General features: G+C 40.8%; 1 protein-coding gene across 1 annotated transcript in view; it reads left to right on the top strand.

Moving 5' to 3' along the window:
* LOC111146123 (mediator complex subunit 12 like) overlaps window positions 1-27,256 on the top strand; it is a 314,971-nt gene that overhangs the window by 24,599 nt on the left and 263,116 nt on the right. Inside the window, exons 2-4 of the mRNA XM_022501526.1 lie at window positions 7,539-7,643; window positions 13,614-13,805; window positions 18,921-19,080. Of these exons, the coding sequence (XP_022357234.1) occupies window positions 7,539-7,643; window positions 13,614-13,805; window positions 18,921-19,080 (457 nt within the window). The remainder of the gene's footprint in view (window positions 1-7,538; window positions 7,644-13,613; window positions 13,806-18,920; window positions 19,081-27,256) is intronic.

The following is a 27,256-nucleotide window of genomic DNA, read 5'->3' as shown; positions in this document are numbered from 1 at the left end:
TTCCAAACTAGCATGTTTGTTTTTCACTTTGCCCGTGAAACATTTTATTGAAATTAAAAGATTGCTTTGAAAGTGATCCAAAACACAAGATTATTCTCTGAACATAGTTCAAGGTAAATGTGTGAGGTTTATGGAGGCATTTGGATTTCACCCAAGGCCCTGAAGTTCCAATTTTTGTGTTAGTATAGAATATAAAAATGCAGAGTGAACCCTGGCCTTCTGTATGAACATGGGACAATTTCTAGGATTTTGTTTGTCTCTGGGTACCTGTCTCCTGAAAATTGCTTTAAGGCTTACTATTTTAGTAGAAACCAATGACAAGAGGTGTGAGAGTCCTTCTTTCTCCATGTTGAGGTTGCTTTGGGACCAGTTCTGTGTTAAACCTGTTGAAATCCATACGCACTTTGGTCTGGTGTGCTGCTGCCCAGGGCTACCAGGTGAGGACTGAATTTATATTCTCAGCCAGCATTGTCTCTTGGCTGAGTAATTATTAGGTGTCACACATGTGTACACAAAATTTGCCCTACATTTAAAACTCTCTGAATTCATGGGTGCCCCCCTCCCCCCCAACAGTTACTTCTTTTTTTTTATTCCCCACATGGTACAATGTGAAATTCTTCAACCTTTTACTAAGGAGTCCTTTTACTGGAACAGAGTTGGCACTGCTGATCTAGTGCCCAGAATATAAGCCTGAGAACGAGACCCTGATTAATGGTGGGTGTGCCCCTAAGTTTTTGGGGTTTTAGTTGTCCTACCTTTGCAGATGGGCAAAGTAGCAGCTGATGGTTTTTTTGTAAGAATCATTGACTAGGGGTGGTAGAGCTAGTTGAAATCTCAGTAAGAGCCATTGTGAGAATTTTGGTGGTTATTCTCTTATTTAGAAAAACCTTTGAAGAGGTTCAAGGCTAGTGCGAGAGGTAGCTATTTGTGTCCTATACGGATTCTGGCTTGGGGATTTTAGAGGCATGCTGTTCCAAAATCTGGACTCTCTTCCTTCTATTTTTGCCTGATTAGATTTGGCAAAGGCCTTCAGAGCAAAGCATCATAAAAGTTTGAGTTTGTGTAACACACATTACTTCTTGTTCTGCCTCTCATTGCTGCCGAATGCTGTGAACTCTCACCGTCCTGGCCTATTTTCCCCATTTGGGGTCTACAGACATCCTCAGGTCAGAGAGAATATATATATATATATATTTTTAAATGGGTCTGTTGGTGCGTTAGCAGAGGTTGAGAAATACTGGCTAAATGATAGTAAATACCCTGGAATTTGAATCTTACTTTTAAGTCATTGTTTAAATTCTAGCCCAACACCCTTTTCAGAAACTTTTGGAAGTAAACTATCAGGCTGCTTATTTTGATTGTGATGCTTTGAGTTTTATTCCCTTTCCCTTAGTTTCTCTAGGAAGCTGACATGACGTTTTGTATCAGTAAACCTCTAATGCAAGTGACTTTGAAGCTTCTGTTTTGGCTGTTTGCTTCCTGATGTAATCGACGGTGGCCTTGGTGTTTTTATTCATTGCAGGTCTGTGAGAAGCTAAAGGAGTGAAAGAGGAAACTTCATGCACTGGTTTCCTTCCAGGATATATATATATATATATATATATATCCATATCTGTCTGTGTGTGTGTGTGTCTGTGTGTGTGTGTGTGTGTGTAGGTGTAGCTTTGTATTTGTGCCTTTGTGGTGAGGGAAGGGAGATGTGGCAGAGAATTCTGACCAGTCTTTTTTTGGACATACAACTTCCTCCTGATGGTGAGTACACACTGATGCTGGGCCTGGAAGCCCTGGTTTTCTAGAAAGCCACAAACTCCAGATCTTTCTATTAGTGGTTCTCAGTGTGTGGTCCCTAGATCTGCATACTTGGTAAGTTGTTAGAAATTCAAATTTTCCGGCCCCACCCCAGACCTACTGAATTGGAAATTATGGGGGTGGGGCCCAGGAAGCTGTGTTTTTACTAACCCTTCAGGGGATTCTGATGCCGGCAAATGTCTAAAAAGCCCCTCCTAAGGCCAGGGTCTTTTCAGTTCCTGAAATGGACGCTGTTGTACATCTGAGTGCTTACTGCACCTTCAGGCTATCTGTTCCTTTCCTGAGCCAGAAATGGGACAGAAGCGATAACAGTAGTAGTAATGGCTGGCTGTTTTCATATAGCATGGTGGGTCTTTGGAGTCCTTTACCACCGTATGATCTTGGGGTGGTTAAGCTCTCTGCCTTATTTCCTCAGCTGGGATGTGGAGCTGTCCCTCTCTTTCCAGGTGAGGACACTGAAGGACAGGAACGGTCCCGAAGGTTGGGCAGAGCCCCTGTTCCTGCAGCTGGAGCTTCACATTTGGACAGTCTGATTGCAGACTCTGAACTCTCACACACCCTCTCGTGTCCCTCCTATGTGCATTTCCAGCAAGTGCTCCTCCAGCCTTGCCTGCACCGGTAGCCGAGGGTCCGTATCCCAGTCTGAGTCCTCAAGGTGGTGGGTGGACCGCTGGACCCGCACATCCACTGTGCTGTGTCCCACCAGGGGCAGGGCTCTTGCTGACACTGAATTGTGAAACTCAGGGCTTCCTAAACGCAAAGCTTCCCGGTCCCGTGGCAGGGGCAGGCCTCTCGAGGGTAAAGGCGGCCCTCTCGTCTCGGTGCCCAGTCGGAGTGGTGTGGAAGCCTATGGGGGCAGTGTCGGTTGTTGCTGTGTTTGTAGTGCCAGGACCGTTTAGTGGGGAAGCGCATGTGTGCTAGGTGGACTCAGAGTAGACAGTCCGGCTCAAGGGAAACTGAGCATCCCACTGGGCTGTCACCTGTGCCACTAGACCATCTAAATCTCATTATTTTCCCTTTCTATTCCAGGTGGGAATCTGTTTACATATGATCTCAAAGTACTTTTTTGGGCAGGATTTTAACATACATTTACTATACACTGTGTTTCTGAGGACTATAACTTAGTATTAATATATTTGGAGATTTATTTTATTAGTTTGAAACTTTACTAAGAATTGACCTTTTCAGAAAAGTTGTATCATGCTGTTCTGGCCATTTTTTTTTTTTTTTTTGAAGATTTTATTTATTTACTTGATAGAGACAGAGCATGGGCTTGAGCACAGGGGAGAGGCAGGCAGAGGGAGAAGCGGACTCCCTGCTGAGCTGGGAACCTGATGAGGGTCTGGGGCTCCATCCCAGGACCCTGAACTCATGACCTGAGCCAGAAGGCAGACACTTAACTGACTGAGCTACCCAGGCGTCCCTGTTCTGGCCATTCAAAATGGCAATAGAACACAAATGACGTCTGCATTTGTAGTTACTTCACTGTGGTGATTCAAGGAACAAACAACAATTTCTTCGTTTCCTAGGGCCCCACTTCTCAAAGTTTAAAGTGCCATGAATTACCTGGGGATTTGTTGCACTGCAGAATGTGTGATTGGGGGATTTTCATTTGCATTGTGATTGAGATTTTGCATTTTCAACAAGCCCTACATGATGCCACTGCTGCTGGCTGCTGGCCAGTGGACTGAGCTTTGAATGGTGAAGGTCTAGTGTTGTATGCCTGAGCATATTCAAGTACCTGTGTTGTTATAACTTACTTCAGAAAAAAATTTTAGAGTAAGGGCATTATATTGATTTTTTTAAAAAAAGATTTTATTTATTTATTTGACAGAGATCACAAGTAGGCAGAGAGGCAGGCAGAGAGAGAGGGGGAAGCAGGCTCCCTCTAAACAGAGAGCAGATGCGGAGCTCGATCCCAGGACCTTGAGATCATGATCTGAGCCAAAGGCAGAGGCTCAACCCACTCAGCCACCCAGGTGCCCCCATTATGTTGATTTTTTAAGAAAATATTGGTATTGGACAGTTACTGTTTATGAAATTTCATTTCCGACTCAGGTAAAGGTATTGTTATATATATATATATATATATATATATATATATATATATGTATATATATGTATTATGTATATGTATATATGTATATATATGTATAACATATATATAATAAATATATAAATAAATAATATATATATATTTATATGTATATTCCCCCCCCCCACCAGGATGGTGCTTTGGGTAGGTGGGGTGAGAGCCACTGCTGCGTGATTAGGAAGATTTATCATAAATACAAATGGAATTATAGACCCCAAAGTCAAGGGAGAGTAATTCAGGATGTTTATTATGTTAATTGTTCAAAACAGGTTATCATTCAGTTATTTGTTTTCTTTTTTTCTTTTTTCCTCCAAGTAGGCTCCATGCCCAATGTGGGGCTTGAACTCATGGCTTGAGACTAAGAGTCCACACTCTACTGACTGAGCCCCTTATTTTTTCAACAAATATTTATTGAATACCTATGTGTGCTTTGTGCCAGGCACTGCTCTATGTGCTTGGCATGTGTCTCTGAACGAAATAAAGATCCTTGGTTTCATGGGCCTTATGTTCTAGTGGGTGAAACAGACAATCCTTACATTGTAAGTACAGGGCATTTTAGGTGATAAGTGCTATGGATTATTGGAAGATTAGGAATGCTGGGGGTGAAGAGAACAGGGTGAGCAGTCCACTTGTAAATAAGGTCATCAGATTTCTCATTGAGAATATGAAATTTGAGCAAAGACTTCAGGTGGTTATGTAGTTGGCCATGAATACCAAGGGAAAACAAACTAGGCTGAGAGAGCAGACAGTCCAAAGGCCCTGAGGCTTGAGGCCATCCAGCAGGCTTGCTTGGGGAACTGCAAGGAGACCATTGTGGCTGGAGTAGAGCCAGCTAAGGCAAGTGTGGTTAGGAATGAGGTAAAAAAGGTTATAGGGGCTGGATCACACAGGGCCTTGTAGGACATCATAGGACCTTGCTTTTACTTTAAGTTGAGAAGTTAATGCAGGTTTTGAGCAGGAATAACATGATCTTAAGTTGTTTTTTTTTTTTTTTAATAAAGATTTTATTTATTTGACAGAGATCACAAGTAGAGAGAGAGAGAGAGAGAGAGAGAGGAGGAAGCAGGCTCCCTGCCTAGCAGAGAGCCTGATGTGGGACTCGATCCCAGGACCCTGAGATCATGACCTGAGCTGAAGGCAGAGGCTTAACCCACTGAGCCACCCACGCAGAAAACTGATCTTAAGTTTTCTAAAAAAATCTCCCTGTGGCTGCTGCATTGAAAATGGCTTTTGGTGGGGCAATGGTAGAAGCAAGAAAACCAGGTAGGAGCCATTGCAGTGTCCAAGCATGAGACGATGGCGGGGGCCCTGACCTGGAGAGGCCATTGGTGGTGGTGGGAAGGGGGGTCGGATTCTGGATGTATTTTCGTGCAGTTTAGAATACAAGATAAAGTTCTCACAACTCAAGGCTTCTAGTAGTACCTGTGTGGATCTTAGTGTGAGGAAAATCTGATGTGGTCGACAAATAAGTAACCATGGTTCCATGTTCTTTTCCTTCCGAGGAGGGTGTCTGCATTGAGTGTAGGCGTGCCTGTGTTTGCAGGGCCCGGCTTGCCAGGCTGGAGGTTAGCGGTTGGTATGCTGAGCCGCCGAGTTAGAGTACCTTTAGAACAGAAAGTGCAGCAGCACGAAATGGGACTAACTGGTCCTGAAAGCCTCACGCGATTCCTCTTGATTAGGCCAGAACGTATTTTTAGTAAAAACATATGCTGTTACTCAATTAATGTTTCTTGTAATACTCTGATGGTGAATCAAAGATAAAAATTCAATTTTCTCATCCCTTTCCCTGTCTGATCCCATTTGTCCCTCTTTCTGAGACTCCGAGACTACAGAAATTTTGTTAGCTCACTCGCTTTAAGTTGACTAACACCTTTCTGACTTCAAATATGCATTATGTCATTTTGCCCTAGATTTTCAAATAATTGGTTTGAAAATGTGGGAGCAGTTTGAGATGTGTTGATAGGTGTATGCAACTCATTTTCTGTGCAGGTCACGATTTCAGTGACCTTCGTGCTTGGAGGAGACTTGATTATCATAGAGCTAAACTTCCTGTAGCGGGGTCTTTTTGAAAGCTTGCCAAAACAGTGGCTTGCCAAGATGTTAGGTAGAGTACACACACAATTAAGTAAAGTTACATGGCACGTCTCCAGGAGACCTTGGCTCTCAGCCAGGCTGACCTTTCAGGTGCTTATATGTCATAAACTATTTTGTCCTAAGGCTTCCTGCTTAATCACAGCAGTGATTTTGATTATTTGCTTTTTTTTTTTCCTTTCTTCAGTTTACACTTGCAGCAATTACTTATGAAGACGAAGTATATATTCTTATTCTTGTGCTGTGAGCAGCATTACCCCAGCAGTTACTAAACCTTTTCTTGGCTTAGAGTGATGGGGAACAGAAGGTAGCTTCATTTACTCAAACCTTTCCCTTGTATTCTTTCAAGTCTATATTTTAAGAACTCTGATTTAGTTCCATAGCTGAATGATTTGCACAGGGCAAGGTTTTTTTTTTTTTTTTAAAGCCTTGGGCTATTTCTGATGTGTTGTGACCTTGGGAAGAAAAGTTATCCTGTATCTATCCAGTAGGAGATGTTTTTAAGGAGGGTATGAGTTGTAGCTATGTATTTTTAGACTACATTTTCATATGGCATTTGTACTTTGGTGGCATGGAGTTATGGAAATTTCTCTTCCTAGTCTTGGGTTGAGAAGACTGGATTTCAGTGCTGTCTCTGTCCCGTTACTGTGCTGGCTTAGTGAGCCTCATTTTTCTGATCTGTAAATGGGCGTGAAGATACATGTGTACATTTACCTTAGAATTGGGTAAAGATCAAGTGAGCCAAGGTGTATGGAAGAATTTTGCAAGCCCTATACTTCCCTTCAGATGCTGTTGGTCATGGTGCTGTGGTTATCACAAAGCTTGTGCTTATGAACCCTTCATTTCTGTCTTTAACTTGCTGTGGGGTCATGGATAAGTGGAGTGAGCCATTTTTCTTGAACATAAAATGGGGATGTGTATAGGGGCTGGCAGGGAAGGGAGAGCCCAACCATGGGATCTCTAGAAACAATTCTAGTTTACAAATTCTGTGACTTTATGTTTGTGCGTGTGGGGGGGATTTTAGCTCATTTTTTACTTTTCCCAACTTATTAGTTAAAAATTTTAAACTTAACAGAATGAGAGAACAGTATAATGAGTACCCACATGCTCTATATTCAAGTTAACAGTTGTTAATATTTTGCCACATTTATTTTTATATCTCTGTACATTTGTGTATTGATTTTATTTGTTTACTTATTTGTTTAAGATTTTATTTGTCAGAGAGTCCAGAGCACACAAGTAGGGGGAAGTGGCAGGCAGAGGGAGAACCAGGCTCCCCATGGAGCAAGGAGCCCAATGTAGGACTGCATCCCAGAACCCTGGGATCATGACCTGAGTTGAAGGCAGATGCTTAACCAACTGAGCCACTCAGGTGCCCCTGTGTATTGGTTTTAAATCTTCAGTTTCTGCTCTCTTTGGTGTGTTTTCAATAGTTCTCTTCCACAGAGTATAGCGTAGTCTGTCATTACTCAGCCTGCAGTATGCTGGGTAGAGTTAGAGCTTTTATGTCTCTCTGATTAACTGATAACCTTTTCTTGAACAGGATGAACTTACTGCTGTGAATGTAAAGCAAGGCTTCAACAATCAGCCAGCCTTTACTGGAGATGAACATGGCTCAGCCAGAAATATTGTAATTAACCCATCAAAGGTAATGCAAATTGTCTGTTTCCTAAAACTTCTGAAAAAGTGTGTGTGACACCCTTGATAGTGAATGTTGATAAATTAGTGTTATTTAAAACCATAATCCATATTCAGAATTCTCCAGAATATCTTGTGTAAGGTCCTGCCCTAGGACCCAATCAGGGATCATGCATTGTATTTGGGTGTCCTGTCTCTTTCATCTATTTTTTAAAAAATATTTTATGTATTTATTTGACACAGAGAGAGGGAGAGATCACAAGTAGGCAGAGCTGCAGGCAGAGAGCGGGCAGGAAGCAGGCTCCCTGCTGAGCTGAGAGCCCGATGCGGGACTTGATCCTAGGACCCTGAGATCATGACCTGAGCCAAAGGCAGAGGCTTAATCCTCTGAGCCACCCAGAGGTCCCTCTCTTTCATATATTGTAATCTGGTACAGTAAACAGTACTACTCTCCACCTTTGCTCATGTTGTTATTTTTGCGAGGAGGAGGGGCTTTCAGAGCTTCTGTCCTGTTGTCTTTTTTTAAAAAAAAAAATTTTTTTTTTTAAAAGATTTTATTTGAGAGAGAGCGAGTGAGCACAAGTAGGGCAAGGGACAGAGGGAGAAGAAGCAGGGTCCCTGCTGAGCAAGGAGCCTGATCTGGGACTGGATCCCAGTACCCTGGGATTATGGCCCAAGCCGAAGGCAGATGCTCAGCCAACTGAGCAACCCAGGCGCCCCCAGTTATTTTCCTATATTCTAATCCTGCATTCTAGGTTTGTCTTACTGTTTTTTCATGATAAGATTCAGGTTATATATTTTTGGCAAGAAGACCATATTGTATATCAGAAGACATGCAGTGCCAGTTTGCCCTGTTATTGGTTGTACTACATTTGATCATGGAAGGTGGTGTCTGCTGTCACTTTACATTGTAAAAGTAGTTGTCTTTTCCTTGTAGTAATCTCTGTAGGGTGATACTTTGAGACCAAACGAATATGCTATTCTTCGATACAATTTCATCTTGTGATTGTATCATCAATTGATAATGCTGGCTGAATGAGTTATTTTTCTGGTGGTTGCAAAATGCTGCTTTTCCGGTTGTTCTTTCTCATACATCTATTAGTTGGCATTCTTTTGTGAAATAACACCCCATTTAAAAATTTATTTCTATTTTTTATTATTTTGTTTTAAGTAGGCTCCACGCCCGATGTGGGGCTTGAACTCCTCACCACCTTGAGAGTAAGAGTTGCATGCTTTCACAACTCAGTCATCCAGGTACCCCAAACAGTTCCATTTTTCTTTTTTTAATGTAATCTCCACACCCAATATGGGGTTTCAACTCAGGACCCTGAGATCAAGAGTTGGATGCTCTACCCACTGAGCCAGCCAGGTGCCCTGACATCCCATTTTTTTTTTTTTTTTAAAGATTTTATTTATTCATTTGACAGATCACAAGTAGGCAGTGAGGCAGGCAAAGAGAGAGAGGAGGAAGCAGGCTCCCTGCCGAGCAGAGAGCCCGATGTGGGGCTTGATCCCAGGACCCTGGGATCATGACCTGAGCCGAAGGCAGAGGCTTTAACCCACTGAGCCAGCCAGGTGCCCTGACATCCCATTTTTTAGTATCACTTTGAACTCCAGGACTCTTTAAAATTTGATGTGTCATCTTTTCTCTTTTTGATGTTTAAATTATCTCTCACTTGGCCAGGGGGCGCCTTTAACCTACTTCTTGGGTGCTTTTGACATCCCCATCATTCTTTGAGACTTCCTTACCTTTGATACAATAACATATTACAGATTCATGTTCTTTCTGTGCGGCAGCCCAGGGCTGGAGACTTGGCATGCTCCTTGCAACCAGAGTATCATAACTTCTAGGTCCTTTCAGTGGACAGAGATGGGAAACAATGTAGAGATTTGTTTCTTCTCTTCTCCTGTTTTCTCTCCTTTTTCTTCCTTCCTTGCATCCATCTACCTGTGCTTACCCAATACCCCAGGTTTTTTCTCTTTCCTGTTCCATCTTTGTATCTCATTTCTCCCAAAGTGAGAACCCTTTTAGTAAATTCGATATATTTATTTATTTACTGTCTTACAATACACATAAAAAGGTTCCAGAATAAACCATAGTAATGCTACTCCAAGCACAGAATTACTATGGAAAATTTATAATTTTCCTTTTATACTTTTTGTCATTAGACTAATTTTCATTACAGTATATAGTCAGAATGTTGTGTTAAAATTTTTCTTGAGTTAAATCTCTTCACTGTGTTGTTATATTAATAATCAATATGTAAGTGGAATTATTTGCTCTTTTTGTATTCTTTTAAGGTTTGGTTTTTCTCCTCCTTTTTGAGTTATTTTTATTTTCTGAATATTGAAATACTTTTATTAAATTGAAAGCATTATACAAACGAAATCAAACAAATATACTTTCTCTCCTTCCCCAGAGGTAACCACTGTCAGAGATTTGTGCATGATTTAAGATCTGTGTGTGCACATGTACACATAAACACAAGTATACTTGACAATTTGCTAATCAACTGAAATACATAAACAATGTGAAAGAAAACAGATGCATTTTCTGCAGATAACCCCATCAACCAAAACCAGTATTTTTAGTTCTTTTTCCAGTTTTCATATACTTTTTAACATCACAACCATAATTATATCTATGTTGTAATTGGTTTTCTTTTTTTAAATTGTGGTAGAATATATGTAATATGAAATTTACCATTTTACCATATTATTTTATTTTACTTATTGGAGCCTAACACAGGGCTTGAACTCCTGACCCTGAGATCAAGAGTCAGATGCTGAACCACTCAGGTGCCCCTTAACATTTTAAAATGTACAGTTCTTTGGCATTAAGTGCATTCATATTGTTCTGTAACTTGTCACCACCATCCATCTTCAAAACTTTTTTGTCTTCCTACTTTTTTTTTTTAAAGTAGCATTATTTTGTATGTGCTTTTCCTTTAGGCTGAAGTATTCATATTCATAATTAATGGACAGATAACATTCCATCATTTATATGCTGTAATGACTAGAAACTGTTGGTATATAACAAGTAGCCTGTTGCCAACTTCTTATGGTTATTTATGAAAAGGGTATAGTCATATTTGAACGTATAGCTTATGTTCTTTTGGATAAATTTTCAGAAGCATACTTACTTGGGTAGTAGGCATTTTAGTCTGTTTGGGCTGCCATAACAAAATACCACAAACTGGGTGGCTTAAACAACAGAAGTTTAATTTTCTGAGAAAAAAATTTATTTTCTCACAGTCAGGGTGGCTGGTAGTCCAAGATCAAGGTTTCAGCAAGTCTGGTTTTTTTCTGAGGGCTCATTCCTTGGCTTGTGCAAGCCTGGCCTCTTGCTCTGTCCTCACAGGGTCTTTTCTCGATGTGTGTATATTGGGTGTTTCTTCTTACAAGGACACCAGTCCATTGGATTAAGCCCTGCCCTTATGACCTCAGTTGACCTCAACCTTTTTAAAGGCCCTGTCTCCAAATACAGTCACATTGGGGATTAGGGCTTTAACATCCGAAGTTTGGGGCAACACAGTTCAGCCCATAACAGTACGAATGCTGTGTGTCTCTTGATGTGAGCTGCCAAATTGTTCTGTTGTATCAAGTTTTATGTCAATTTAAATAACTGAATAAATGGAAATAACACCCATTACAGCTTCTGCTGCCAATCCTTCCTGTGAGATTTACTCAGGGATTCAAACCTTCTGAAGGGAATTTGAGCTTATAAATAATGGAATACATGAACTATAGTATAGTCCCTAAACTTTTTTCCATTTTCTTCTGAAATGAATTACTTTCAAAATCGCTTTGGTTGGATGGAAACAAGTTTTAAATTAAACTTTATCTCTCCTACCTTGTCTGAGGGAGTGCAAATTGGTATGAAGCTTATGGAGGACAATTTAACAATGCTGATTGAAATTATAGAATTGTACGATCTGTATTCTGGAAATTTATCTGAAATCTGTAGCTGTACATGTGTGAGATAACAAACAAGTTATTCATTTTAATGTGATTTGTAATAGCAGAAGTTTAGGGAAAACACTCTAAATGTCCAGTTACAGGGGTTTGATTAAATACAATGTGGTACACCCACACAGTACATTTGTGAAAGTTAACAAGAAATTCTCTGTATACAGATGTAGAAGGCTCTCAGACGTTTACTAAATGTATACAAAGAGGTATACATGTAAAAAAGAGAAAGTAATATATTCGTGTTTGTGTATGTTATTCAACCGAAGAAACACTGGAAAAGACATAAGAAACTAACCAACGTGGTTGCTTGGAGAAGTAGGCATTGGGACTTGGGGAATGAGGCTCTTTACTTTTTTAGGTTTGGAATAATGTGAATATAAAATTCAGTGCATGGTTATGTTTTGTTTTGTTTTGTTTGTTTGTTTTTTTGCATTCTCTTTATTAGGGAATTTTGACTTGGTTTGCAGTGTGCAGTGGTTCCTGAGGTTTGTTAGAATGTAAAGTGCACATACAGTAACATGTTCCATTGTTATTAAATACAAAAATTATAGTTGTATAGCAGATTGCTGACTACTTTTAAAAAAATCTTTATACTTTTGTTTATTATGATTAAAATACTCCTATATAATTGCAAGTAAGAGACCTTTTAAATTTAAACAATCGGTGTAAGTAGGGGTTTTAAGTTCTTGGTATAAAGACCAAATATTGATTGAGAGATTTAAAATTAAACAATTTGCTGTTGGCTGCTTTTTCCTAAACAACTGGTTTTGCTAAATTTTTGCATTTGATTTAGTTCCTGTTTAAACATTTTGCAAACATTTTCTTAAGAAAACACACCATGAAGTTTGTTGGGGGGAAAAAAAACAAAGCTCAGATCTTTTTTTTCCTAATTCTAATTTTTTATTACCGCATTATATTAAACACACCAAATAGACTTTTTTTTTTTTTTATTGTCCATAAATCACAAGGGTTGAGGAATGCCCGTTCACAGTAGGAAAAAGTGTACTAGCTTTTTACCCTGGTAGATGAACTTGACTAGTTGTTTACAACTGTGTTCCAATCTACACACTGATTGTTTCTTGACTCATGAGCATTAACTAAGGTAGGATTCTTACTGTGCTTCACCAGGATAGGTGTTTTATTTAATCGTGGTTGTCACTGTCTGCTAACCTTACTTGTTGTTTGAATCATATTCGTAAACAATTCCCAGGGAGTGAAGTAGATTCTTGGGTATTCCAACAAGTTTTCTCTGGATTCCCTTAATTTTTAGTTATTTATCCCTTTCCTTCTTCGGCCTTTCTTCCTCTTTTGTCCTCCTTTAGTTTGATTAATACGAAAATGCCACAGACATTCGCAGGAACTCCCTTGGCTACTTTATTCCATTCAGAGCAGGTAACACTAGCTTTCTCTTGAAACCCATGTACTCCAGAAATTGGCAGTCTAGTTAAAAATGTTGAGTACTTAATTTAATTGAACCGTTTGTAATTTTCCATTTAAATAAATTTTCTAAACTCTTTTTAAAAGCACTGAGTATAAATACAGAGTTTTCCTTTCCAAAAAATATATGCTATTAAGATGAAACCAGAAAAAGAATGATTACTGTGTGATTACTAGACTTTCTGCTCTTGTGTGCAACACCTCTCAGGAAATACATTCTCTCCAAATGTGGATGTAGTCTGAAAAAGAAGTACAGCTGAAGATTAAAGCAGAACCCATTGTCTTGAAATTTATTCAGGATGTAATTAATTTCATCTTCTCAGAGATTTTCAAAGGCTCTTCTTTTTTCCTTGAACCACTTGTTAATAGTGGAACAAAAATGCTGTGGGAGTTTTTGCATTATGTTAGAATAAGGAAATCACAACTCTTGGCTTCAAGGACTTAAATTGCCATTTTATTTTCTCATGGGCTGCTTAAAGATATTCTCCTAAAGCAAAAATAAAATACTACTATACATTACTAACATACATACTGTCTTCAAACAACTTCTTTTTTTCTCTCGTTTCCACAGATTGGAGCTTATTTCAGCAGTATATTAGCTGAGAAACTAAAGCTTAACACTTTCCAGGACACCGGAAAGAAGAAACCACAAGTTAATGCTAAAGATAATTATTGGCTGGTTACTGCTCGATCCCAGAGTGCAATTCATAGTTGGTTCTCTGACTTAGCAGGAAATAAACCACTTGCTATTTTGGCAAAAAAGGTATCAAGTATTTCTTACATTGTTTTAATTATGGTCTTCTCTAGAAATCACGATGTTGGAGCTAATGTCCAAGTATATACTTCTTTCCCCCTGTTCTTTCAGTGTCAGGTACACTGTACCAGGTGTGTGCTGCACATGTGCTGTTTCTCCCTTTATTTGGATGGCAATGTGGTTCCTTGCACATCTTGACCTAAACGTTCCACACAGGAAGCAATTTATGTGGACTTTATTTATTTTTTAAGATTTTATTTATTTGAGAGCGAGAGTGTGAGTGAGCAAGAGAGCAAGTACAGGCTGGGGAAGAGGTAGAGGGAGTGGGAGAGGGAGAAGCAGGCTCCCCACTGAGCAGGGAGCCGGAAGTGGAACTCAGTCCCAGGACCCTGGGATCATGACCTGAGCTGAAGGCAGCCACTTAACTGACTGAGCCACCCAGACGCCTCATGTAGACTTTGGGTAGACGAGTTTTTTATTTTATTTTATTTTATTGTTTTTAAAGATTTTATTTATTTATTTGACAGAGAGAGACACAGTGAGAGGGAGAGAGGGAGAAGCAGGCTTCCTGCTGAGCAGGGAGCCTGATGCAATTCGGGGCTCGATCCTAGGACCCTGGAATCATGACCTGAGCAGATGACCTGAGCAGATGCTTAATGGCTGAACCATCCAGGTGCCCCTAGATGAGTTTTTTATTTTATTTTATTTATTTATTTATTTTATTTAATTTTTTTTTTAGATTTTTAGATTTAGATTTAGATAATTTAGATTTTATTTAATTTTTTTTTTAGATTTTTAGATTTAGATTTAGATTATTTAGATTTTATTTATTTGTCAGAGGGAGAGGGAGAGCGAGCACAGGCAGACAGAATGGCAGGCAGAGGCAGAGGGCGAAGCAGGCTCCCCGTGGAGCAAGGAGCCCAATGCGGGACTCGATCCCAGGATGCTGGGATCATGACCTGAGCCGAAGGCAGCTGCTTAACCAACTGAGCCACCCAGGCGTCCCTAGACGAGTTTTTTAAATCGAGAGTAGGCAATAAGACTTCATTTATTTTCACTGTATTTTTGGTTTCCTTAGGCCAGGATGTCCAGAATGTGTCATTCAGAAATTCTTGCTTTGATGTTACTTCCTTGACTTGAAAAGTACCAATCCAAATGCTTTAAGCTAAGCCTTCTTCCTAACAAGTAAGATAGCGATTCTGGGTGTGCTTGAAAAACTTCTTTGAAAAAGTTTTAGAACAGAATGGCAGGTTTATTTATAGCTTCCAGCAATCTCTGTCTTCTTGCACACCTTTGAAATCATCCCACGTGTCTTTCTCATCTGGCCTGAAACCCTTTCGTCTTAAGGGTGTCCATCTTCTGTTCTTGATAGTGCTGTTAACAAGTGTGATGCAGGCCTGGTTTAAAGCAGAGCTCCTTTCTGTATTTGTTTTTTAAAGCAGCTCTCTGAAAATAGCCTGTAGCTCCCATTGGCTTTCTTTGGCCCTAGTGCCGCTGTGGCATTGTGTTGCCTTGTGATTAAAGGCAACTGAAACCCTTGAAAAGCACAGCAATCAGCATAATTGCCTCTTGTTACTCAGGTTGTACCTGTCTCAACACAGGCTGAACCGTGTGGCATTTCTTTCCTGGCAGTGAACATGTACCAGGGGGCCAACGATGACCTGTAAATTGTATCTGAAGGCCCTATCAGTCGCAGGGCATCCTTTGGTATTTGATGGCTTTCTATCAATAGTTCACACCCTCCATGTTGGGGAGGACCTTCAGTTCCCATGCAGCCAGCCTGACATCTTTCTTTCTAGGTTTTCCTTTTTTTTTTTTTTTTTTTTTTTAATAGCTTTTAGAATCCCTTTTTTGAATATTTCCTGAAAGCAGATACAGGTGAGAAATTGATGCCCTTGCTCTATGGGTGTTGCGGCTGCTCATCTGTGAGGAGGGAAATGAATCACAGTGCAGTGTATTAGCCTTTGTTCTTCTCTTTATTAGGAACTGCCTCTGGCCAAGTCAGGTGTTCCTCAGGTAAGCCCTGACGTTAATTCTGTGCAAAGTTAAATGTTTTTTCTTTTTCTTTTTTTCTTTTTTGGACTATTTACTGTGCCTTGAAGTAGTCATTTCTTGGGCTTTTGGAGAGTCCCTCTGTTCTCCCCTCTTCGCTCCTCAGCATATCATATTCCTGAGATGGCAAAAACTCTTTTAGAGCTGGGTCAGAGATTGTGTTCTCTGCATGTTCTTCATACTAGAAGGTTCAAATACTTCTTTAATTTCTGGTATTTATCTATCAGATGGCTTAATGCAGGCAGCCTTAATTTTCCTGCTAAAATCGTGAGTCCTCTCCAGCTCTTTGTAGAGTTTAGAGTAGTTTCCTGTTTGGGATAGGTCAAGTTTCTGGGCCTGGTTTTCCATTATTTTATAACTCAGCACTCCCAGTATTTAACCACGGAGAGGTCAAGAATGGCCAGTAAAGGGCCTTTTAACTCATTCACGGTCATAGGTAGATTTGGAAAAATAGACTTATAACCTCTAGGGATATCCTTCTGGCTCCTGGACAGTTTGCTAGGTAGAGCACGTTCCCTTCAGGTGACACTGATTACTGTGGTCCCTGGAATTTCCTTTTGCCTCTGCATCTGCTTGGTGAACACAGAGCGTGTTGACAGTGATGTTCATCCGAGGGGAAAGGCACTACAAGGTGATACAGCCCTTTTGTGGATGAAAAACCATCACATGCTAGGTGTCTTAGTTTCCATTCGCTGCTTAGAAGCAGCTCTAGCTTGATTCAGAAACGAAACAGCTGTCCAGTGATTGCCTACGTTCAGTTACAAGATAAAGCCAGATGGTTTCTTTGCTGCAAATGGAATCCATGACTGTAAGGAAAGTATGACTTCCTATAAACTTCGTATAAACTATGTCACTGTAAACATAATTTCCTTCCTGAGTTGGTCCAAATTGTAAATTTGATAACACCATCAATACGTGTCTTCTTCCTTATTTAAATAACCTTCACATATGTTCTTCTGAATTTTAAATCCCTTGATTTGAGTCAACCATGTCTTATGGTGTTCTGCCAATAAGGACAATGAGCTGGCATACCCACCTTAGCTTGTTAATGGTATGACCTCTGGCTTAGTTTTGTTTGCTGTTTCATCGAAACATTTTGCATGTTTAAATTTTTATTTTCCTCCTGTCAGTTGTTTGTTCAAAAGAAATCCTTTGGGCATCTATAAAAGAGCTATTAGTAATGTTTCTTCAGAGATGCTACATTTATTTTTTTGCATTTGCCTAATTTTTTAGGCCTTGATCTTGTACTCTGTTGGTCCATCTGAATGAGTGGCAACCTGACCTTGACAAGTAAAATTTAACTCTCCTACTATATATATGTTCTAGTGAAGAGCAGCAGCTCAGGTCTTGCACTGAGTGTATAAGCCTGTGCTTTTCTTGTCCCTGGCTTCAGCAATAGTCTATAAACCCAGAGTCTTGTGCTGCATGAAAAGACGTGCCTTGTAAACAAAATTTTCAGGAAATTTTCTTGTTAAAATGTCTCACTGTGGTCTGCAGAGAGGAAGCCTTAACAGCTTTGGCCTGTGTGACTTTAATCTCCCTATTAGGTATGTTTGTGCAGTGTAGCTGCCTCTGCCATGGCAGTTATATTTAAAGTCAGCACCCAAGGCAGGAACCATACGTGACCAAAAGTCTATTAAATTGCGCATGAAAGACAGTGTATGGACAGCTGCAACTCAGTGTCCAGCCAGGCAGCTTTTCCTTCAGCACTGGGGTAGCTTGAATGTTTCTTTGGTAAGAACCAAGTGAAATAGCTTGTTTTAAAGGGCTGTGTACAAAAACCGTTTCTCCTTTAATTTTGGGATCACACTCGGTTCCAAGCCTGTGAACAGTCAAATTTGCAACATATGAGTGATACAAAATATCTACTGTCGAAAGGAGAATTTGACTAAGAAAAATGCCATGCTGTAACAATCAGCTGCTTTGAAGTTTTTTGATATCCACCACAAAATCAAGCTGGAGTGTGGCCCATAGAGACCAGGGCTCTTGATAGCCATGGTTGCAGTGTCCAGGATCCTTTAAGGAGAGGGTCAGGTCCATGGCTTGGAACATCCTTTGGCCAGCACCCAGAAATCTTTGGAATTGGTAACAAAATAAAAACTGTTCTAGTTTTGATACATGCCATTCTTTTACTTTATCCTTCTAATCACCCTGTGCGGTGGACAGGGTTGGCTTGGTATTATCACATTCATAAATAAAGAGCCTGGGAGGCTGGGGGCCAGGACCAAAGCACAGAGGTGGTGGGGGGAGTAGTGGGTGCTGACTGCTTCCATTCTGGGCACCATGGCCGAGGTTCTCTGTCCACTGTTGTACTCTACATTTGTAAATGGAATAGATCATATATAGATGACTGGCCTGTTCCTAGGATATTTATGAGGAATTCTAGAAGAGTGGGATAACTCTTTAAAACATTCAGTGGTACGTTGGGATACTAATTTGCTAAATAGTATACCTTCACGGTTTAGAAGAAATAATGAACTGCCTCAAGTGCCTACTTTCAACCAGTGAATTAATTAACCAGCTATTTCTAGCTCAGTGTTTATTAGGCAGATTCACTGATCCATCATTTTGGCCTCTATTTTAAATTCTGGGCTAAAGGCACTTTAGAAGCTTTCTAGAAATTGTTATTATGAATGTTACAACCAGAAAGCTTTATACAAAGAAAAAAAAAGTGGTCTTTGATGAAATGTGGAGTGGGCACAATTTTTCACTTGAGGATCCCTTCCGGTTTTGAGATAAAACTCTTTGGAGTACTGTCATGAAATTATTTTTCCTATTTTGTTGATGAATATCTTTCAGCATCTGAGAATTTGAAAGTAATTTGTTTTTATAAATAAGAGCACAACTGATGAAACTGTTGTCAGTGTGTTAAACATAGTTTTGATTCTTTTAATGAATATTTGCTTAAAGTTTTTGGTTTTTAAGCTGAATGTGCTGTTTGAAAATCCATCAAGGATATGCTTTCTTAAAGGCAGCAGAGACTTAGTGTCTTTCTTTTGCTTTCCATTTCTATAGGTTGACCTCATGATGAAAATAGTATGTGATTTTTATAAATATGTTATTTCTTCTTAGGTTCCAATCCTTAGTAAAAAAGAAGATGTTTTTGCATATTTAGCTAAATATTCAGTGCCAATGGTTCGAGCAACGTGGCTGATCAAGATGACCTGTGCCTATTATTCTGCTATTTCTGAAGCTAAAATTAAGAAACGTCAGGCTCCTGATCCTAATTTGGGTAAGTGAGAGAGGACGATACATTTTGCATTTCATCACGACTGTACCAGGAGTTGTTGCTGGCATGCTCTAGCCATGGCCCAGTGAGGTGAGTACTGAGGAGGTCTATGGGGAGGCTAGAAATCCCTCATGGCACGCAGAGGGCTCCTTGTTCACCCGGGCCCAGGATCCTGATTCCATCTGCAAATCATATTGCTGTTACCTCCAGAATATGTCCTGCATCTAAACGCTTCTCACCACCAGAGCTGCTGGAGTGCTGGTTCATGCCGCTGGCATCTCTTGGCTGGATACGGTGGCGGCCTCCTAACTAGTTTCCCTGCTTTTCCTTCTGCTCCTTGTATTGTTTGTTCTAGATTACTATGTTGATCACTAAGCCTAAATCCAATCACATCGTGTCCCTGTTTATGCCTCATCAATAGCTTCCTACTACCTTCTTACGTAAGATAAAGATCCAGATTTTTTTCCTATGGCCACCGAGGCCTTCTGTGCTTTGCTCCCTCTTTCTGTGATGTTCTGGTCACATTGCTTTCCTTCTCCCCTCTGATATGTCACACTTCTTCCTTTCTCAAGGCTTCTGCATTTCTTCTCATCTGTACTTGGGCTGCTCATCTCTCGGGCATTTCCACGTCTCCTCTTCTCAGAGCCTTTGGCTCAAAGGCCATTTCCTCAAGAGGTTTGCTTTGGCCACCTACCTAAATAACATTTCTCTTTACCCCTGCTGCCCATTTGTGTTCTTGGGTATTCTTATTTTATTCACAGCTTGTTTCGCTATCGGAAATTATCTTGAAAAAAATTGCTCTCTCTCTCACCCCTCTCTCCCACATGCACTGGCCCATGATCATGGTAGGTATTTGTTGAAAGAACTGAAGGTAAACTGTTTTGAGTCCGTCTTCTCTCTTCTGGTGACTAGACAGTGACTCCTTGAGGTGGTGCTAAAACATGCTTAGTAAAAGACTGGATTCTCCACTAGAAGTATGCACAGAAGATTACACATAAAGATGTCCGCTCAAAGATTAGGTTTAGAAATAATTCCTTACGAAATGGAAATGTGCTTATGATTTTAGAAGTGGGACCCCAGCTACAAGGCTCTGAGGCGCAGGGTCAGAAAGTGCAAATGTCCTCAGATGCCAGGCAGTGTCCTAAACAAATGAGTCCGGGTGTGAGGGGGTTGGGCGTGGTGGGTGGTCCTGGGGAACTGGACAGCGAAGCCCACTCTAAAAGCAAGGAAAGTTAATCAAAACAAAACAGAAAACATGGCTCGATTCCATGCCTGCCACATTTTGAGTTCAGGTTTGCTAAAACAAAGGTGAACTGTTCTTCAAAATTAACAAAACTGTATTGTGTATATATTTAAATGAATAGGGGAAAAGAATCCACAAAGTGAGTAGTGGTGATCTCTGAGTGCTGCTTTGGTAGCAGTCTTGTTAACGCTATACTTGAGATTGTTTTCATCAGCTTATTATTTTATACGGAGAGACAAAAGAAATGCCCCCTTTTTAAATTACTGAAGCTCTACATTCTTATTATATTTGCAAATAGTGTCAAAATAGACACAATAAATATTCAAGTTTCTTCTCTCCTTCATATTTGCCTTCTCCAACTTTTCTTCATTCATACACAAAAACACGTATATGTGATTCATATATATATATATAGACCGAGAAAGAGAGCGCGTGCACGCACAAGCGTGGGTGAGAGAGCAAGAGCATTTATTAATACTTCTCTCCAGAGTCTGAATATCTAGTTGCTTACTAGCATCCTCTACTTTGATGACGAATGGACATCTGAAACCCAGTATATACAATCAAAATCTTGATTTCCTGCCATCCCTAACCTTGCTCCTTCTTTCTTCAGTCTTCTCCTTAGTAAATGTTCTATGTAGTCACTGGGTCGATAAGGATAAAAGCCCTATTGTCATTTTGGGCTTTTATCTTTCTCTCAAAATTCTACATTCAGCCTCTCAGCAGTCCTGTCAGCTTTACTTTGAAAGTCCAATCCCAGCCCAAGAATGTCTTCCTCCTCCCACTGCTGCTGTCCTCTGGTTTGAGCAACCACCTTCACCTTTGCCAGAGCTGTGGCACCGGCCTCTAGCTGGTCTTGGTTTCATTCTTCTCTAATGACAGCTTTCTGCTCTGTAGCCAGAATGCTCCTGCTAGAACTTAAATCGTGCTGCACTTTATGCTCAGAATCCACACTCCGATGTGTACCCCCGCCAGCATGAGCAGTCGGCACACACGGCGGCCTCTCCTTCCAGCCTCCAGATGTCCGTCCGCCTCCACGCACTGCGTGTTAGCCCAGATGGCACTTCCTACAAGAAGCCTTCTTAGATCACTCCAGCCAAAATGTCCTCTCTCCGTCACTATCTCTTCATAACTTAGTACCACCTACCATGTTATATTTTAAATTTTATTGATTACTTAATGTACACTCACTCCCAACTGTAACATTTCTGCCTGAGAAATGGTCAGACTTGTTCCATACTAAATCTCGTAGGAGAGTACCCAGCATACAGAAGGTGCTCAGTAATTTGTAAGATAAAGGAATAATGAGGTCTGAAGCATGTGTGTCTGTCCCAGTTCATAATCCTTGACCCTTGTAGCATCACTAATTATACAGACCACTCCTCCTTTCTTTAGGTCCTTTTCCTGGTTTTGTAACTTGTTCTATCAGTGTTTTCCTTGAGATTTTAACCATTGTAAGAAAGGGGAAAAGGTGATCATACAGGAATGATTCTGCCCAATGAGACAGAATTTTAGGACAAATAAAAGTCTGATAGATCCTCATCATTTGCAAAGAACAAGTAGGTAGAATTTTTAGGAGTCTGAGATAGGAGTGTATCACCAGAACCACATGATTTCCTCTACCAAATGGAAGGAAGCCTAGCTCCAGTTTCTAGCTAAGAACATCAGACTACTCGCCTTCATTACTTTCACCATTAATTTTCTTACTAGTGTAACCAGTTAGTTGTGGGGGAGGGGGATTATTTTGCATTTTCTTCCAGAGCTAAAATTTTTATTATTTGCATACCCATGACAGATGGTTGATTAAGTTCACCTACTAGCTGTGTTTTCTTTTGTAAGACACATAACACAGGTGAATCTGTTTTTTTGACTCTGTTTAGAGAGTATTACAGCTCATTTTTTTTTTTTTTTTTTTTTTTTTTAAAGATTTTACTTATTTTAGAGAGAGAGAGCATGAAAGGGGAGACGGTCAGAGGGAGAAGCAGACTCCTTGCTGAACAGGGAACCCGATCTGGGACTTGATCCCTTGACTGGGATCATGACCCGTAGCTCATTGGTCTTTATGATTATCCTTGTGGTTTTTTTTTTTTTTTCTTTTTTTCTTTTTTTTTTAAAATAGTGTAACTGGGCAGGTGGTGGGTACAGAGTGGAAGAGAGAATACTGAGCAGGCTCCACAACCAATGTGGAACCTGATGCAGGGCTTGATCCCATGACTCTGAAATCATGATCTGAGCTGAAAACAAGAGTTGGTCACTTAACTGACTCAGCCACCCGAGCACCCCTATTCTTGTGTATATGTAAATGTGAATGTCAAATCCATGAAGAATGAATGCCTAATATACCATTTTTTTGTGGTAGAGTATAAAAACTTTGACCTAAAAAATGCTTAACGTTAAATATAAGAATATTTTAAAAAAATGCATATATTTTGGGAGTTGACCCCTAACCTCTTAGGTCCAGCATCTTGGGAAGAGCTTTGGGCTTTACTCACCACAGCTCTGCACTGAGTGACTACGGACTTAAAGCAGAATCCTTAGTCTTTCCCGCCAGCAGTCTTCTCTGATCCGATCCTTGATCCGATCCAATCCATGTTGCCTTTCATTTCATGTCTTTTTAGTTTTCTTTTAATCAAGAACAGTTCTTTGGCCTTTGCTTTTCTTGATATTTTTAGAGGGGATGGACTGGCTATTTTGTAAGATGTCCCTTGGTTTGCATTTATTCAGTTCCTCATGACTAGGTTCAGGTTATGTGCTTTTGGTAGGAATACCATGGAAGCGATGCGGTAAGCCTCTCAGTGCTCGGATTACATTGTCCTGGTACTGGTGGCGGTAACTTTGATCTTTTGGGTAAGGTGGTCCCTCCTGGGTTTCTTCACTCCAAAGTCACTGCTTTACCTTTTGTGGTTAATAGCTAATTTAACTATGTGTAGATATTTACTTCATTTTTCCATATTCTTACATGTGTTGTAAGATGCACGTAGCCTACTATTTTTTTTGTTGTTTAAGATTTTATTTTTTATTTATTTGGCAGACAGAGATCACAAGTAGGCAGAGAGGCAGGCAGAGAGAGAGAGAGAGAGGAGGAAGCAGGCTCTCTGCTAAGCAGAGAGCCCAGTGCGGGGCTCGATTCCAAGACCCTGGGATCATGACCTGAGCTGAAGGCAGAGGCTTTAACCCACTGAGCCACCCAGGCACCCCTAGCATACTATTTTTACTATCTGCTGAGAGCACATGGTTTCAGTGATCTGATCTTGGTTTTCTATCACCCTGTTACACCTGATAACCTCTCACTCTCTGCTTTGTCTTCAGCACTTTCTTCAGCTTCTTTAAGCAAATTCTGCAGTACATTTGGAAGCATTTGGCTGTGTAGACCTAGCCATAATGTAGCAAGTTTCACATTCCAAGCAAGCTATACAGCCAAGCAACTACACACATATGTATGTGTTGAATTGGATTAAATTGCATACACTGCCGAAGATTAACTTTGCAGTAATAGGTTCTGTGTTCTGGCTTTGATGGTGAAAAGAATCATTCAGCACATTTGGGGCAAGATTGACTATCAAGTGTCACCTTTTCCTGGCAGTGGTTTTATGACTTCTGTTGTCTTGATGATTGTTCTTAGGATTTGTAAAGTGTTTTCAGTAGAAATGGCCTTTATTCCTTTGTAATAGAAACATATGCTTTATTTTCAGTTCCCACATTCAGTGTTGGAACGGAGCTATAAAGCACTGCTGTTTGATTTTATTGAAGAGAGTTTTTCCTAAAGTTAAGTGGGCTAACAACAACAAGGGAGCAGGCCCGTCGTGTAAATTCTTTAAATGAAGCAACACAGAGATTGTCACTATCATTATGCAAAGAGTTACAGATCTAAACTGTGGATTAAATGGGTTGCTGCCGTGGGGAGCTTACAGCAGGCAAAGGCCTCCCCAGTATAGTGTGTACTCCAAAGTGAGAAAAGTGAGAGGGGCCTTGGGTTCCTGGGTGAGTTTTCATGTGTCATTTCAAGGCAGGTAAAGAAATATTTGACCTGGACATACTGTAACATCAGGGTAGAGATTTTAAAGTAGGGCAGCTTAGAGGAAGGGGTTATAATTCTCAGCCCTTATGAAAGCTAAAAAATAAGATGTTATAGGTAGACAGGATGTTTAGAAAATGCTATCAAATGAGTGAGTGTTACAGACTCAAGGGAAAGAACCCCAGACGTAATGGGTAGTTAGTTTCAGATATTTTTTAGAGTTGAGTGAAGTTTTGTTTTTAAAATAAGATTGTTTAGTTATCTTAAGATTTTTTGAGCTCCCCAGAGAAAAGAGTTTAAAATGGGCTAGCTAATACTTAAAAAAGTACAACTTAGAGTTAGGAAATGAAGGAAAGTCTTAAACAGACTAGGAGATACGACTGTAGAGTAAATAACTCAGACTTTGTGCATTTATTTGTAGGAATGTTCCGTGTGAGGAGTCCTGTTGTTGCTAAGCCAAGTCTTCGTAACTGTGGCGCTTACTGCTATCATTGCTGTCATGGTGGCGGTTAGCATTTCTTGAGCAGTTACCGAATGCCCCGCGCTGTAGAGAGCAGGAACGTGGTGCTTCTTCCAATCTTAGACTGAATCAGCTCTGGACGTGTGCTTTGAAAATGATGTCCGTTACTTGAGGGAGCTTTTCAGCCTTGGGCATTCCTCATCCCTTTGCTGTGTTTCCTGTTGGCTCATGTGGGAAGAGTCCATCCCTCCCCATGTCTCCGAGGACTTCTGTGGTGTGCTGTAATACCACATCCCCCATTTCTTAGTAACTGTCTCTAGGTTCTGTGTACGTTTTCTTTTCTGATTTATTCAGATACTCTGTGAGAGAGATACTTTATTTCCATTTCACAGATGGGGGCATGGATGTGCCTGTGGGTGCGCAAAGCCCCTCAGCGTACGTGTCCACAGTAGGTTCGGAAGCCTGTGCTTGACGCTGCTGGTCAGTGAGGACAGACGGAGAATGTAATCACTGCCCTCTAGGTCATGGTTTGGGGTGGGGCGGATAGCCACACAATCCAAGTATAAGAAAGGGAAGGGAGAGCTGATTGTGAAATGAAATAAATGCAGAGGGAGTCCCAAGGACAGGAAACCATGGAGATCCACAGAGAAGTGATGTTTGACTACCGTTTTGAAAGAAGAGGCATTTCGACAGAATTGGGGGAGGTTGTGCAGGGAAGGGCACTTCTGGCAAACAGATGGTATCTGCAGAGAAACAGGGTCATCAAAGAGTTGGATTTGTAGAACTGCCAGGGGTTTTCTCCTCTTGTGAATTAATTACCAGTGGGGCGGTGATAGAAGGCTGTGAGGAGCTTGTGTGCTAGGGGTCCGAGAATTCTCTCTAGGGGATGGTGGGCAGCCAGGGAAGGACCTCCTAGTACTATTTCTGTTGTAACACTTCTAAGTTTCTTGTCTATAACACGGGGAGAGTTATAATTGGCAGTACCTTCTAGGGCAGAAATGAGTCAGGGTTCTAAAGGCTTTGGGACAGTTCCTGGCGCATAGTAAATGAGCAGTAAAGGTAGACTCTACTTGCTGCAATTGCTAGCCAATATTTATTATATCATAACTAGCCGGTATTTATTAGTTATTTTGTGTATTGTGCTGAGAAGTTTACAGACACTGTGATCATAATCTTGCAGTGTGGGTTCTGTTATTCCATTTTGTATATGAGAGACCTGAGCCTCAGAAGTTAAGTAACTGCTGGGGCTCCTGGGGGTGCAGTTGGGATCATGACCTGAGCTGAAGGCAGACGCTTAACTGACTGAGCCACCCAAGTGTCCCTCAAATAAATCTTAAAACAAGAGTTAAGTAACTGCTAGCACAGTTGGAGCTGGACTCACTAGGTGCTTGGTCTTTCCTCCTTGCTGTGATGCGGGAGTTGCTAGTGGAAAGTAGTGGTGCGGGTCTGGACCCCTTGGAGGCAAGAAGCATCGCTGGGAGAAAGGTGCTGGCAGGGAACAGGCTGCAGGATTTCAGGGTTGTGGGCAGCATCAGAGGAATCAGAGCCCTTATTTTTAGGGGTGCTGGGGGGTATAGGCAGAGCATAGCAAAGTCCAGGGTGCTATAGAAACTCGAGGAAGATGAAATTGCCTGTATGAGGAACAGCTCTAATTCTGGCTAGGAATTGTTGGGCGTTCAAGATGGTGAAAAGTGACAAGACCCATCATGAGCATGAAGTCTTTTGGGGGCTACAGATAGATTAGAAGAAGCTTAAAACGCTTCGTGGTTAAACTCCCCAGGGAGCTGCCCTGTTTACACTCAGTTGTTTCCTCTCTAGCCCTGAGGTTTTGCTGGGACAGGCATTTGTGTTGGAGGATGGACTTTTCTTGGTTGACTGTCCTGTCGGAACCACTATCCTGACCACCCCCAAAACACAGGGGAGAGGTAGCTACCCTTCTTGCACACTGGGTAATTAAATTGTGACAAATTCACTGAGCCGTTTGGGCTGCCGAATACATAATTGACAGTCTGGTTTCTTATCTAAGCCAACCAGCTTACTTTCACTTCAGGCCCTTGAAGACCTTGCAGCACTAACTTTTTTGACTCCAGGGACAAGCTTTTAGTTTCAAGTCAAGATTGCCTCCACATTTTCACAGTGTTCCTCGTATCTGGTTTGTCATAAAAGAACTATCTGATTTGCTTACTATGACAATAACCCTGAAGGCTGGACAGACGTGCTTGTATAAGTGTAATTTAAATTCATTCTGTTCTTAGGCCTGAAAAGTAGGTTTTAATTGGTGGGGTAGCTCTGGCTACCTGGATAAAAAATTCTGTAGTATAAGGAGTAGGGCCTGTAGGCCATGACTTTGGCACCTGCCACTATCCCGCTCCCCAGTAATTCACTTAAAAGTTTTAGCATCTAATGATGAATCAAGCCCCAAATCACTATTTTTTTGGGAAGGGCTTGATGTTGGCATTCT

This window comes from Enhydra lutris, unplaced genomic scaffold (assembly GCF_002288905.1).
Source record: "Enhydra lutris kenyoni isolate GAN:26980312 unplaced genomic scaffold, ASM228890v2 scaffoldscaffold2, whole genome shotgun sequence".
Taxonomy (NCBI): Eukaryota; Metazoa; Chordata; class Mammalia; order Carnivora; family Mustelidae; genus Enhydra; species Enhydra lutris.
The sequence above is the reverse complement of the archived record's forward strand: the minus strand, read 5'-3'. Positions and strand labels throughout refer to the sequence as shown.